Source organism: Salmo trutta, chromosome 3 (assembly GCF_901001165.1).
Source record: "Salmo trutta chromosome 3, fSalTru1.1, whole genome shotgun sequence".
NCBI lineage: Eukaryota > Metazoa > Chordata > Actinopteri > Salmoniformes > Salmonidae > Salmo > Salmo trutta.
In genome coordinates, this window is record NC_042959.1 from 67,069,738 (window position 1) to 67,085,416 (window position 15,679).

Here is a 15,679-nt window from a genome sequence, read left to right on the forward strand (position 1 = left end):
ACATTAGGTTTCCACTGTCTAATGAAGCACACTAGCTGCCATGTAGCAAGTCCTCCTCATTGTGAGAACCCCAAAGCAGCGTTTGATTTAGGATTTGTTGACACAGGGGATGCCATTGGAACACGGAGTACTCATTGACATCGTGGGGACCTTCCCCTTAAAACACCATGGTAATATTTCATCAGCCAGGCTCGTGGTGGGGATGGAGGCTTGATGTGCATCATGGCTACTGCAGACTGTATCCCTCATCTCCGACCGTCCGTACGTCGGTCTCCTCCTTCCGTCCGTCCTTCCCTCCCATCTCTTCCTTCCCTCCAGCTTGCTGAGGTGGAATAGAAGCTCCTGGATGCCCCTCTAGAGGCAGCAGTAATAATATGACCGCAGCTTTAACAGGGAGGCAGGCCCTCATCTCATTGAGAAATAAGGAGGAGCCCTGTGGACTAGTTTCACCTTCCTCCCTGGAGCTGCTGGCATCAGACATCAACAGGAGATGTGAATGATCCAGCAGATACACAACTACAAGTAGCCTCTGACACCTTTTACTGTTGGGCAGTCAACCCTCAGTGGCACATGGACCTCTGCAACATTCCTACATCCTGGGACCTAGTTAACAGTTCCTTTACATGACACTTTCAAATCCTCCGATGAACAGGTTGTTGGACCCCAGGAGGATTTGAAAGTGTTTTGTGGGCTAGCTACAGATATTTTTATTTTTGTATCTTTAACTGGCATTGTTTGTGCAATGAGGGCTGGGTTATACGCTGTGACTTAGTTCAGTTTTTGAGGGCATCTAGGCTTAATGATAATTATTTAAAATCCTCATTGTAATCTGTGTTTTTAAGTGCTTTTTGCAAGTATCTGACTGACTAAGTCTGAGACAACCTGGGCATTAAAGATAGAGTATGTGTTTATGTAATAATGAATTCCTTATTCCGAGTCGGGCTGAATCTCAGCTGCACTTAAATAACTGACTTCAGTATCAGCTATGACAGGCGGATTTCAGGAGTCCCTATGGGCCCTAGTCAAAAGTAGTACACTATATAGGGACTAGGGCTCTAGTCAAAAGTAGTACACTATATAGGGACTAGTGTCATTTGGAAAGCCATCTCTACGTTTACTGCTGCCTAGCAGAGCTGACGACACATCTGGAACTCTAGTTCAGGTTTATTTAGCTAGTGATCACATTTTATTAGTCATATGCGCTGAATACCATAGGTGTAGATCTTACAGTGAAATACTTACTAACCAGCCCCTAACCAACAATGCAGTTAAAAAGAATAAGAGATACAAGTAATTAAAGAGCAGCAGTGAATAACAATAGTGAGACTATATACAGGAGGTACCGGTACACAGTCAATGTGGAGACTATATACAGGAGGTACCGGTACACAGTCAATGTGGAGACTATATACAGGGGGTACCGGTACACAGTCAATGTGGAGACTATATACAGGGGGGTACCGGTACACAGTCAATGTGGAGACTATATACAGGGGGTACCGGTACACAGTCAATGTGGAGACTATATACAGGGGGGTACCGGTACACAGTCAATGTGGAGACTATATACAGGGGGGTACCGGTACACAGTCAATGTGGAGACTATATACAGGGGGTACCGGTACACAGTCAATGTGGAGACTATATACAGGGGGTACCGGTACACAGTCAATGTGGAGACTATGACTGTGTACCGGTACCCCCTGTATATAGTCTCCACATTGACTGTGTACCGGTACCCCCTGTATAATGTGGAGACTATATACAGGGGGTACCGGTACACAGTCAATGTGGAGACTATATACAGGGGGTACCGGTACACAGTCAATGTGGAGACTATATACAGGGGGTACCGGTACACAGTCAATGTGGAGACTATGACTGTGTACCGGTACCCCCTGTATATAGTCTCCACATTGACTCTGTACCGGTACCCCCTGTATAATGTGGAGACTATATACAGGGGGTACCGGTACACAGTCAATGTGGAGACTATATACAGGGGGTACCGGTACACAGTCAATGTGGAGACTATATACAGGGGGTACCGGTACAGAGTCAATGTGTGTGGGCACTGGTTATTTGAGGTAATATGTACATGTAGGTAGAGTTATTAAAGTGACTATGCATAGATGACAATAGAGTAGCAGTGGTGGGGTGGGGGGTGCACTGCAAATAGTCTGGGTAGCCATTTGACTAGATGTTCAGGATTCTTATGGCTTGGGTGTAGAAGCTCTTTAGAAGCCTCTTGGACCTAGACTTGGCGCTCCGGTACCGCTTGCCGTGCGGTAGCAGAGAGAACAGTTTTGAGGATCTGAGGACCCGTGCCAAATCTTTTCAGTCTCCTGAGGGGGAATAGGTTTTGTCGTGCCCGCTTCACGACTATCTTGGTGTGCTTGGACCATGTTATTTTGTTGGTGATGTGGACACCAAAGAACTTGAAGCTCTCAACCTGCTCCACTGCAGCCCCGTCGATGAGAATGGGGGAGTGCTCGGTCCTCTTTTTTTTCCTGTAGTCCACAATCATCTCCTTTGTATTGATCAAGTTAAGGGAGAGGTTGTTGTCCTGGCACCACACTGCCAGGTCTCTGACCTCCTCCCTATAGGCTGTCTCATCGTTGTCGGTGATCAGGCCTACCACTGTGGTGATCGGAAAATGTAATGATGGTGTTGGAGTTGTGCGCGGCCACGCAGTCCTGAGTGAACAGGGAGTACAGGAGGGGCTGAGCACGCACCCCTGAAGGGCCCCCGTGTTGAGGATCAGCGTGGTGGATGTGTTGTTACCTACCCTTACCACCTGTAGGCGGCCCGTCAGGAAGTCCGGGTTGCAGTTGGTGTTTAGTCCCAGGGTCCTTAGCTTATTGATGAGCTTTGAGGGCACTATGGTGTTGAACGCTGAGCTGTTGTCAATGAATTAGCATTCTCACATAGGTGTTCCTTTTGTCCAGGTGGGGAAGGGCAGTGTGGAGTGCAATAGAGATTTGCATCATCTGTGGATCTGTTGGGGCGGTATGAAAGTTGGAGTGGGTAACCACAGTGGTGTGATGTGAAGGTTGAGCTGGGGTGTTTGGGGTCTGCGTGGTTAATCCCCCCCCCCCCCCCCCCCCACACACACACACTACAATTTGATTTTGAATCACCAAGGTAGTTGCAGCAGGGGGAATCCAGACTGTTTAGCCCAGGCCAGCAGAATCCCAGGGCTGACAGAACACAGTGCTCTGAACCTACAGATGGTTCTACAGTACCCAGCCAGGTTATAGTGTAGCAGAATGATCCATTCACCTTCTCTCTCTCTCTCCTCTTCCTCCTATTAGATATCTGGAGTCTTGGTGTGATCCTGTTCATGCTGGTGTGTGGACAGCCCCCCTTCCAGGAGGCCAACGACAGCGAGACCCTCACCATGATCATGGACTGTAAATACACTGTACCCACCCACGTCTCCAACGCCTGCAAAGAGTGAGTCCCGCAGACACACACGCAGACATGTACACGCATCCTAATTAACAAGTGTTCTCCAGAACAGATGCTGACCTCTGTCTTTCAGCCTTGGTTATGTAACAGATGAGCTGTAAACATCTGAATTGGAGCCAGACCTGTGACCACATCTCTCCTTTGTGTTAAGCCTGAACGTCTGTCTGGACGCCAGTCAACACTCTGTGGTCTGGAAGGTTGCCAGTCAGATCTGTGCACATCCAATCATTGGCAGTTCACTTTTCTTCAGGCACTTCTCTGAGCTTCCTGAATCAGGATGGTCCTGACAGATAAATATGTCTGCTGCTATTCCCATAGCTTTGGATTGACCCCGGGGTTGATGCTTATCGCTCTAGATTGAGTTCTAGTTGAATTCAGGGAGGGGGGTAATAACAGAGCCAGTGTTTGACTCCAGTAAAAGGTCATGTCTCTACTAGCTACTCTCATTGTTTATCTTTCCATCTCAGTATTTTTAGACTCAGGAAGTGTGCTGCTGCTATCTTTTTCAGCTGAACAAATGATCTACTGTGATTTTATACTGTGGGCTAAATGAGGACTGCACAGCCACATAGAATATAGGCCTGACAGCCCTCCATTTACTCTCTGAATTTACTGTCGCTTTCTAGCAAAGCATGACAGCAGTTTATTTGTCATATGCACATGATAACAGTGTAGGGGAGAGTCCATCTGCTCTGTTTGAACTAGACCGCAGTCTGTAAATACCAGGCCCGGTACTGTGTTCCCCAGCAGAACAGACGGTCTGTAAAGACCTGCCTGGTTACTATGTTCCCCAGCAGAACAGACAGTCTGTAAAGACCAGGCCCGGTACTGTGTTCCCCAGCAGAACAGACAGTCTGTAAAGACCAGGCCCGGTACTGTGTTCCCCAGCAGAACAGACGGTCTGTAAAGACCAGGCCCGGTACTGTGTTTCCCAGCAGAACAGACCGTCTGTAAATACCAGGCCCGGTTCTGTGTTTCCCAGCAGAACAGACCGTCTGTAAATACCAGGCCCGGTACTGTGTTTCCCAGCAGAACAGACTGTGTGTTTTGTCAAGCCGTGACTGATGATGATGATGATGATGATATTTTGGCTCCTTGAACATCCAGTTCCTTTCCTCCCGTCTCTGCTGTACTAAATGTTTATATGAGTGTCCTCCTTCCTTGATTGAATCAAGGCAGACATCTGAACAATCTTCACAGTCAAATGAAATGAACAGAGAGGGAAAAGAACACTCACAAGCTCCAACTGGAATTGAATATGGAACATGTTGTCTATAGAGTTGTGCTACCTATCATTAGAATTGAATATGGAACATGTTGTCTATAGAGTTGTGCTACCTATCATTAGAATTGAATATGGAACATGTCTATAGAGTTGTGCTACCTATCATTAGAATTGAATATGGAACATGTTGTCTGTAGAGTTGTGCTACCTATCATTAGAATTGAATATGGAACATGTTGTCTATAGAGTTGTGCTACCTATCATTAGAATTGAATATGGAACATGTCTATAGAGTTGTGCTACCTATCATTAGAATTGAATATGGAACATGTTGTCTGTAGAGTTGTGTTACCTATCATTAGAATTGAATATGGAACATGTTGTCTGTAGAGTTGTGCTACCTATCATTAGAATTGAATATGGAACATGTTGTCTGTAGAGTTGTGCTACCTATCATTAGAATTGAATATGGAACATGTCTGTAGAGTTGTGCTACCTATCATTAGAATTGAATATGGAACATGTCTGTAGAGTTGTGCTACCTATCATTAGAATTGAATATGGAACATGTTGTCTGTAGAGTTGTGCTACCTATCATTAGAATTGAATATGGAACATGTTGTCTGTAGAGTTGTGCTACCTATCATTAGAATTGAATATGGAACATGTCTGTAGAGTTGTGCTACCAATCATTAGAATTGAATATGGAACATGTCTGTAGAGTTGTGCTACCTATCATTAAAATTGAATATGGAACATGTTGTCTGTAGAGTTGTGCTACCTATCATTAGAATTGAATATGGAACATGTCTATAGAGTTGTGCTACCTATCATTAAAATTGAATATGGAACATGTTGTCTATAGAGTTGTGCTACCTATCATTAGAATTGAATATGGAACATGTCTATAGAGTTGTGCTACCTATCATTAGAATTGAATATGGAACATGTTGTCTGTAGAGTTGTGCTACCTATCATTAGAATTGAATATGGAACATGTTGTCTGTAGAGTTGTGCTACCTATCATTAGAATTGAATATGGAACATGTTGTCTATAGAGTTGTGCTACCTATCATTTAGAATTGAATATGGAACATGTTGTCTATAGAGTTGTGCTACCTATCATTAGAATTGAATATGGAACATGTTGTCTGTAGAGTTGTGCTACCTATCATTAGAATTGAATATGGAACATGTTGTCTGTAGAGTTGTGCTTCCTATCATTAGAATTGAATATGGAACATGTCTATAGAGTTGTGCTACCTATCATTAGAATTGAATATGGAACATGTTGTCTATAGAGTTGTGCTACCTATCATTAGAATTGAATATGGAACATGTTGTCTGTAGAGTTGTGCTACCTATCATTAGAATTGAATATGGAACATGTTGTCTGTAGAGTTGTGCTACCTATCATTAGAATTGAATATGGAACATGTCTGTAGAGTTGTGCTACCTATCATTAGAATTGAATATGGAACATGTCTGTAGAGTTGTGCTACCTATCATTAGAATTGAATATGGAACATGTTGTCTGTAGAGTTGTGCTACCTATCATTAGAATTGAATATGGAACATGTTGTCTGTAGAGTTGTGCTACCTATCATTAGAATTGAATATGGAACATGTCTGTAGAGTTGTGCTACCAATCATTAGAATTGAATATGGAACATGTCTGTAGAGTTGTGCTACCTATCATTAAAATTGAATATGGAACATGTTGTCTGTAGAGTTGTGCTACCTATCATTAGAATTGAATATGGAACATGTCTATAGAGTTGTGCTACCTATCATTAAAATTGAATATGGAACATGTTGTCTATAGAGTTGTGCTACCTATCATTAGAATTGAATATGGAACATGTTGTCTATAGAGTTGTGCTACCTATCATTAGAATTGAATATGGAACATGTCTATAGAGTTGTGCTACCTATCATTAGAATTGAATATGGAACATGTTGTCTGTAGAGTTGTGCTACCTATCATTAGAATTGAATATGGAACATGTTGTCTATAGAGTTGTGCTACCTATCATTTAGAATTGAATATGGAACATGTTGTCTATAGAGTTGTGCTACCTATCATTAGAATTGAATATGGAACATGTTGTCTGTAGAGTTGTGCTACCTATCATTAGAATTGAATATGGAACATGTTGTCTGTAGAGTTGTGCTTCCTATCATTAGAATTGAATATGGAACATGTCTATAGAGTTGTGCTACCTATCATTAGAATTGAATATGGAACATGTTGTCTATAGAGTTGTGCTACCTATCATTAGAATTGAATATGGAACATGTTGTCTGTAGAGTTGTGCTACCTATCATTAGAATTGAATATGGAACATGTCTGTAGAGTTGTGCTACCTATCATTAGAATTGAATTGGAAACTGCAGCGTATCATTTTGTCTTGTTTCCATATGCTTAGTGAAGAGTGGGAGGCATTTGACTTGTTAACCTCAAATCATTGTGTCGGGGGCGTGATGGAGGAAAATTCGATAGTTACATATCGCAATATTATTTTGGAAGATATTATATCGATACTTAGACTTTTTGTTGTTGATAGGTGGCGTTAGCTAGCGCTCGTCGGCTGTACTTGCGCCAAAACTCAGGTATTTTTCAACCTATAGCTTGTTCTCCTTTTTGAACAGTGAGCCAACAAGTTTTCAAAACTTTTATTTCCATGTCTGATCAAAACTTATTTTCTCTCTCGTGTCTCTGCAACAGACATAGTGAGCAATATGTTTAGAATCGCAGTATCGGATCGTAATACAATAGAATTATGAGAATCACAATACATATCGTAACGGTCACTAAGTATCATAATTATATTGTATCAAGAGGTCCCTGGCGTTACCAGCCCTAATGTATCTTCTATTGCATCCACATGTTTATCTAAACAAACCGTTGTTACAACTTGTCACCATTTGACTAATGTGTTTTGATATTCAGTGTCTTTTGACTTTTTACCAAGGAATGTATCTGAAGTCAGAGTAGACATCTATCTAACCAGGGCCATTCATACAGCTCTCTCACTATGCACATTCACACATACCAAACCTGCATGTTGACATTAGCCGTTCTGTGTGTCAAATCTAATTTTGTCACATGCTTTGTAAACAACAGGTATAGACTAACAGTGAAATGCTGAACTTACGGGCCCTTTCCAAATATGCAGAGAGAACATGTTAAAACATTCTAGAAAGATAATACCACAAGGAATGAATAAATCCACAATGAGTTGTATACACGTGTTACCAGTACAGTGTGTTGTACTCATTCTACATACCAGAGAGTTTATTATGATGAATAGCCTGTCATGCATTTACCTTTGGTCTCTACAGAAAACAACGACAAGCCACACCTCATTTTAATGGACTAAAGCAGATTTAGTTGACATTTGATAATATGTCGGCAGGTAGCCAGCCTAGTGGTTAGAGCGTTGGACTAGTAACCGATAGGTTGCAAGATCGAATCCCCGAGCTGACAAGGTAAAAATCTGTCGTTCTGCCCCTGAACAAGGCAGTTCAGGGGTTCCTAGGCTGTCATTGAAAATAAGAATGTGTTCTTAACTGACTTACCTTGTTAAATAAAGGTAAAATAAAAAAAAGAATTCTAGCTGTAACTTTCTGGGGTCAACAAAATAAGTTAGTCAGCGTTGGCTGATTTTAATGAACAGACCTGATAGGTGAGGCAGGCTGTTAGCGTTGTGCTAATTAGCCGTTGGCAAGTGACCTTTCTGTGAGTTGCTGCCCCTATGGAGGATGAGAGGAGAGGAAGAGATTGGACTGGGGAGGCTGGTTGCTTCAGGGCTCAGCACAGCAGACTACACCACGTTGACCCTGCCTGACTCAGTCAGAGGGGGAGCAGGTGTTGTCCGGGAAGAGAGACTGAAACCACCAAAACAGCCTTTAGCTCATTTAGGCTCAGCCAGTCAGGCCCCTATCTCTCTCTCCTCTCTCTCACTTGCACTCCTCTCTCTCACTCCCGTCTGCACTCCTCTCTCTCACTCCCGTCTGCACTCCTCTCTCACTCCCGTCTGCACTCCTCTCTCACTCTCTCACTCTCTCTCACTCTCTCTCACTCTCTCTCTTTCTCCTCTCTCGTCTCCTCTCTCTCTCACTCCCGTCTGCACTCCTCTCTCTCTCTCACTCTCTCACTCTCTCTCTCTCACTCTCTCTCTCTCTCTCTCTCACTCTCTCACTCTCTCTCTCTCACTCTCTCTCTCTCACTCTCTCACTCTATCACTCTCACTCTCTCTCACTCTCTCACTCTCTCACTCTCACTCTCACTCTCTCTCACTCTCTCACTCTCTCTCACTCTCTCACTCTCTCTCTTTCTCCTCTCTCGTCTCCTCCCTCTCTCTCTCACTCCCGTCTCCTCCCTCTCTCTCTCGCTCCCGTCTGCACTCCTCTCTCTCACTCCCGTCTGCACTCCTCTCTCTCTCTCTCACTCTCTCTCTTTCTCTTTCTCCTCTCTCGTCTCCTCTCTCTCTCACTCCCGTCTCCTCCCTCTCTCTCTCACTCCCGTCTCCTGATGGAAAGACATCACTAAGAGGCTTTCAGTTGAGGATTTGGGCCTGGGTAGTGTTAATAGTGTGTTTCAGTTGAGGATTTGGGCCTGGGTAGTGTTAATAGTGTTTTTCAGTTGAGGATTTGGGCCTGGGTAGTGTTAATAGTGTTTTTTCAGTTGAGGATTTGGGCCTGGGTAGTGTTAATAGTGTTTTTTCAGTTGAGGATTTGGGCCTGGGTAGTGTTAATAGTGTGTTTCAGTTGAGGATTTGGGCCTGGGTAGTGTTAATAGTGTGTTTCAGTTGAGGATTTGGGCCTGGGTAGTGTTAATAGTGTTTTTCAGTTGAGGATTTGGGCCTGGGTAGTGTTAATAGTGTTTTTCAGTTGAGGATTTGGGCCTGGGTAGTGTTAATAGTGTTTTTCAGTTGAGGATTTGGGCCTGGGTAGTGTTAATAGTGTTTTTCAGTTGAGGATTTGGGCCTGGGTAGTGTTAATAGTGTTTTTCAGTTGAGGATTTGGGCCTGGGTAGTGTTAATAGTGTTTTTCAGTTGAGGATTTGGGCCTGGGTAGTGTTAATAGTGTTTTTCAGTTGAGGATTTGGGCCTGGGTAGTGTTAATAGTGTTTTTCAGTTGAGGATTTGGGCCTGGGTAGTGTTAATAGTGTTTTTCAGTTGAGGATTTGGGCCTGGGTAGTGTTAATAGTGTTTTTCAGTTGAGGATTTGGGCCTGGGTAGTGTTAATAGTGTTTTTCAGTTGAGGATTTGGGCCTGGGTAGTGTTAATAGTGTTTTTCAGTTGAGGATTTGGGCCTGGGTAGTGTTAATAGTGTGTTTCAGTTGAGGATTTGGGCCTGGGTAGTGTTAATAGTGTTTTTCAGTTGAGGATTTGGGCCTGGGTAGTGTTAATAGTGTTTTTCAGTTGAGGATTTGGGCCTGGGTAGTGTTAATAGTGTTTTTCAGTTGAGGATTTGGGCCTGGGTAGTGTTAATAGTGTGTTTCAGTTGAGGATTTGGGCCTGGGTAGTGTTAATAGTGTTTTTCAGTTGAGGATTTGGGCCTGGGTAGTGTTAATAGTGTTTTTCAGTTGAGGATTTGGGCCTGGGTAGTGTTAATAGTGTGTTTCAGTTGAGGATTTGGGCCTGGGTAGTGTTAATAGTGTTTTTCAGTTGAGGATTTGGGCCTGGGTAGTGTTAATAGTGTTTTTCAGTTGAGGATTTGGGCCTGGGTAGTGTTAATAGTGTTTTTCAGTTGAGGATTTGGGCCTGGGTAGTGTTAATAGTGTGTTTCAGTTGAGGATTTGGGCCTGGGTAGTGTTAATAGTGTGTTTCAGTTGAGGATTTGGGCCTGGGTAGTGTTAACCTCTCTAGTACATGTGGGACGAACTCGTCCCACCTACGTAACAGCCACTGAAATCCAGTGGCGCGATTTTTGAATCGTTAGAAATGCTATAACTTCAATTTCTCAAACATATGACTATTTCACAGCTATTTAAAGACAAGAATCTCGTTAATCTAACCCCACTGTCCGATTTCAAAAAGGCTTTACAACAAAAGCAAAACATTAGATTATGTCAGCAGAGTACCCAGCCAGAAATAATCACACAGCCATTTTTCAAGCTAGCATATCATGTCACATAAACCCAAACCACAGCTAAATGCAGCACTAACCTTTTATAATCTTCATCAGATGACACACCTAGGACATTGTGTTATACAATACATGCATGTCTGTTCAATCAAGTTCATATTTATATCAAAAACCAGCTTTTTACATTAGCATGTGACGTTCAGAAAAAGCATAACCACCGCAAACTTCCGGTGAATTTACTAACAGTTTGCTAAATTACTCACGATAAACGTTCACAAAAAGCATAACAATTATTTTAAGAATTATAGATACATTACCCCTCTATGCACTCGATATGTCCGATTTTAAAATAGCTTTTCGGATGAAGCACATTTTGCAATAATCTAAGTACATAGCCCGGCATTACAGGGCTAGCTATTTAGATACCCACCCAGGTCAGCATCCACCAAAATCACATTTCCTATAAGAAAGATGTTCTTACCTTGCTTGTTCTTCATCAGAATACACTGCCAGGACTTCTACTTCAATAACAAATGTTGGTTTGGTCCCAAATAATCCATCGTTATGTTCCAACAGCGACGTTTTGTTCGTGAGTTCTAGAATGCTTTTTCGCGGTGTCGCGCATGGCGCATTGGCGTGTCAAAAATGTCTAAATATTCCATTACCGTACTTCGAAGCATGTCAACCGCTGTTTAAAACCAATTTTTATGCCATTTATGTCATAGAGAAGTGTTAATATTCCGACCGGGAGTATGCATTGAGCCTAAACAGCCGAATAAAATTTCTCCTCAGAAGCGACTCATGCACGCGCATCATTGAAAGGTCCTCCGAGCATCCACTTACAAAAGGCGATAATATATTTCAACCTGAGGTTCCCTCGTAAACCTTCAGTTATTTCGCGGGCTCTGAGAGCCTATTGGAGCCCTGGGAATTGTCACGTTACAGCTAAGATCCTTACTTTTCAATAAAAAGAGGTAAGACGCACGACTCCTTGTCAGACAGGGTACTTCCTGCTTGAAGCCTTGTCAGGTTTTTGCCTGCCATAGGAGTTCTGTTATACTCACAGACACCATTCAAACAGTTTTAGAAAATTCAGAGTGTTTTCTATCCAAACCTGAACAATAATATGCATATTCTAGCTTCTGAGTTGGTGTAGGAGGCCGTTAAAAATGGGAACATATTTTTTCCAAAATTCTCAATACTGCCCCCTATACCAAACAGGTTAATAGTGTGTTTCAGTTGAGGATTTGGGCCTGGGTAGTGTTAATAGTGTGTTTCAGTTGAGGATTTGGGCCTGGGTAGTGTTAATAGTGTTTTTCAGTTGAGGATTTGGGCCTGGGTAGTGTTAATAGGGTTTTTCAGTTGAGGATTTGGGCCTGGGTAGTGTTTTTCAGTTGAGGATTTGGGCCTGGGTAGTGTTAATAGTGTTTTTCAGTTGAGGATTTGGGCCTGGGTAGTGTTAATAGTGTTTTTCAGTTGAGGATTTGGGCCTGGGTAGTGTTAATAGTGTTATTCCTCCTAGATAAGCAGGTCCACCTGGGACAGGGCTGTACTGCCAAGCTGCTAGATTCATTGTTTTTTCTTCTTCCTCATTAGCATATTTCTTGTCTCCGTTCCATTCTTCCTCCATGCTTTGCCAAAATGTGTTTACTTGCCACAATTAATAATTCAGGAGGTCTTTTGCATTTTATCCCCTTGAGTTGTTTGATTTTGTCATTCCTGGTTTTAATAAATGTATTTATTTTTTTAGGGAAATTAGATTTTAAAACGCTGAGTTTCTCAGCATGACGTGGAAATGCTCTTCATATTGAGCCAATCACAGAGGATGGAACACTGGACTTTTCAGTTGTTTTGTTCATTGATCATGTGCATTGTCTGTTTGTCTGGAATCCATTTCACTCAGTCTTTGATTGCTGTCCTCGTCAACTCCTATCACATTGATATCTGTTGTACCTTCCTACTACTGCAGGCCAACTCCAAAGTAGTAGACGTTGTGTCTCTGGAACGGTCTTTTGTGGAGCTGAAATCATCACCATTTTCTACAAGTATGAAGTAAAGTGCTTCATCTCTTTTCTATGGCAACATTATCATTTTATTCAATAGACTAGGCCTAGCCTTTGTTTGCTCGTGATGTCACATTATATAGGCTATAAAATGTCTTCATATGCAGAGGAATTAATAAAATGACATACCAGCACATTACTTCCAAACCACTTCTTTCTCTCAGTCTCTCACTTCCCGCTTTCTTTTCTTTCTCTCTTGCTGTTGCTCTATCACATGTCCTCTTCCCCCCTTTCTCCTCTCTCTCCATGCCTGCCTGCTGTTAGAGTACGGTAGCCAAGCCTCCATTCTCCAGGAGAGAGGAGATACAGCATGCATGACTAGGAGGTTACTATAAATATCCCCATAGCAGCTTCCTGTCTTCTTCCCCTGAGAGAAGAGTGAGACTGGAATGGGTAGAGACAGGAGACTGGAGGACTGAGTAAGGAATCAGTAGAGTCCGAGAGAGACAGGAGGAGTGAGGCTGGAGGGGTGAGGCTGGAATGGGTAGAGACAGGAGACTGGAGGACTGAGTAAGGAATGAGTAGAGATTGAGAGAGACAGGAGGGGTGAGGCTGGAGGGGTGAGGCTAGAATGGGTAGAGACAGGAGGCTGGAGGACTGAGTAAGGAATCAGTAGAGTCCGACAGAGACAGGAGGGGTGAGGCTGGAGGGGTGAGGCTGGAATGGGTAGAGACAGGAGACTGGAGGACTGAGTAAGGAATGAGTAGAGATTGAGTGAGGCAGGAGGGGTGAGGCTGGAATGGGTAGAGACAGGAGACTGGAGGACTGAGTAAGGAATGAGTAGAGATTGAGTGAGGCAGGAGGGGTGAGGCTGGAATGGGTAGAGACAGGAGGCTGGAGGACTGAGTAAGGAATGAGTAGAGATCGAGAGAGACAGGAGGGGTGAGGCTGGAGGGGTGAGGCTAGAATGGGTAGAGACAGGAGGCTGGAGGACTGAGTAAGGAATCAGTAGAGTCCGAGAGAGACAGGAGGAGTGAGGCTGGAGGGGTGAGGCTGGAATGGGTAGAGACAGGAGACTGGAGGACTGAGTAAGGAATGAGTAGAGATCGAGAGAGACAGGAGGGGTGAGGCTGGAGGGGTGAGGCTGGAATGGGTAGAGACAGGAGACTGGAGGACTGAGTAAGGAATGAGTAGAGATTGAGTGAGGCAGGAGGGGTGAGGCTGGAATGGGTAGAGACAGGAGACTGGAGGACTGAGTAAGGAATGAGTAGAGATTGAGTGAGGCAGGAGGGGTGAGGCTGGAATGGGTAGAGACAGGAGGCTGGAGGACTGAGTAAGGAATGAGTAGAGATCGAGAGAGACAGGAGGGGTGAGGCTGGAATGGGTAGAGACAGGAGACTGGAGGACTGAGTAAGGAATGAGTAGAGATTGAGTGAGGCAGGAGGGGTGAGGCTGGAATGGGTAGAGACAGGAGGGGTGAGGCTGGAATGGGTAGAGACAGGAGGAGTGAGGCTGGAATGGGTAGAGACAGGAGGGGTGAGGCTGGAATGGGTAGAGACAGGAGGGGTGAGGCTGGAATGGGTAGAGACAGGAGGAGTGAGGCTGGAATGGGTAGAGACAGGAGGGGTGAGGCTGGAATGGGTAGAGACAGGAGGGGTGAGGCTGGAATGGGTAGAGACAGGAGGAGTGAAATAATACATGTAGGTATGCATCAGACTCTTAACATGCTCAAAGACAGAAGTAAAGCTTATGTTCAGATAAATATTGTACAGAAAGTTGAACCTTTGATGGATAGAATTATGATGGATAGGCCTAGTCTTGGGCCTAGTCAGACACTCTCCTATCGTGTGTGTTCGTGCGCGCGTTTGCCATTCGCATGTGTTTCTGTGGGTTGGTCACGCAGTCTGCGTCACAGCTGGCAGAGGGAAATGGAAGCGGACAGCCGTTATTAAAAAACGGGTTGGATTCTTCTTATCAGGGGTCTGCCTGGCCTGCCACTCTTTAGATAGGCATACTGCTCCGCTCCGGGTCTACAGGAGCCCAGAGCTGACAAATCCCTGGCCAGACAGACTGCACACCGACTGGGCTGAGACACCATGCAGAAGATGATACAGCTCACAGGAGGAGTACAGCACACAACACTCAGCTAACCCATGTCTGCTTCTCTCTGTGTAGGCTGGAGCTAGTCTGTGTGTGTAGGCTGGAGCTAAGTCTGTGTGTGTAGGCTGGAGCTAAGTCTGTGTGTGTAGGCTGGAGCTAAGTCTGTGTGTGTAGGCTGGAGCTAAGTCTGTGTGTGTAGGCTGGAGCTAAGTCTGTGTGTGTAGGCTGGAGCTAAGTCTGTGTGTGTAGGCTGGAGCTAAGTCTGTGTGTGTAGGCTGGAGCTAAGTCTGTGTGTGTAGGCTGGAGCTAAGTCTGTGTGTGTAGGCTGGAGCTAAGTCTGTGTGTGTAGGCTGGAGCTAAGTCTGTGTGTGTAGGCTGGAGCTAAGTCTGTGTGTGTAGGCTGGAGCTAAGTCTGTGTGTGTGTAGGCTGGAGCTAAGTCTGTGTGTGTGTAGGCTGGAGCTAAGTCTGTGTGTGTAGGCTGGAGCTAAGTCTGTGTGTGTAGGCTGGAGCTAAGTCTGTGTGTGTAGGCTGGAGCTAAGTCTGTGTGTGTAGGCTGGAGCTAAGTCTGTGTGTGTAGGCTGGAGCTAAGTCTGTGTGTGTAGGCTGGAGCTAAGTCTGTGTGTGTAGGCTGGAGCTAAGTCTGTGTGTGTAGGCTGGAGCTAAGTCTGTGTGTGTGTGTGTAGGCTGGAGCTAGTCTGTGTGTGTAGGCTGGAGCTAGTCTGTGTATGTATGTGTGTGTGTGTGTGTGTGTAGGCTGTAGCTAGTCTGTGTGTGTAGGCTGGA

General features: G+C 44.3%; 1 protein-coding gene across 1 annotated transcript in view; it reads left to right on the forward strand.

The window, feature by feature from the left end:
* Positions 1–15,679, forward strand: part of LOC115184991 (SNF-related serine/threonine-protein kinase) — a 59,862-nt gene that overhangs the window by 22,924 nt on the left and 21,259 nt on the right. The window contains exon 3 of the mRNA XM_029745583.1: positions 3,315–3,456. Coding sequence (XP_029601443.1) covers positions 3,315–3,456 — 142 coding nt within the window. The remainder of the gene's footprint in view (positions 1–3,314; positions 3,457–15,679) is intronic.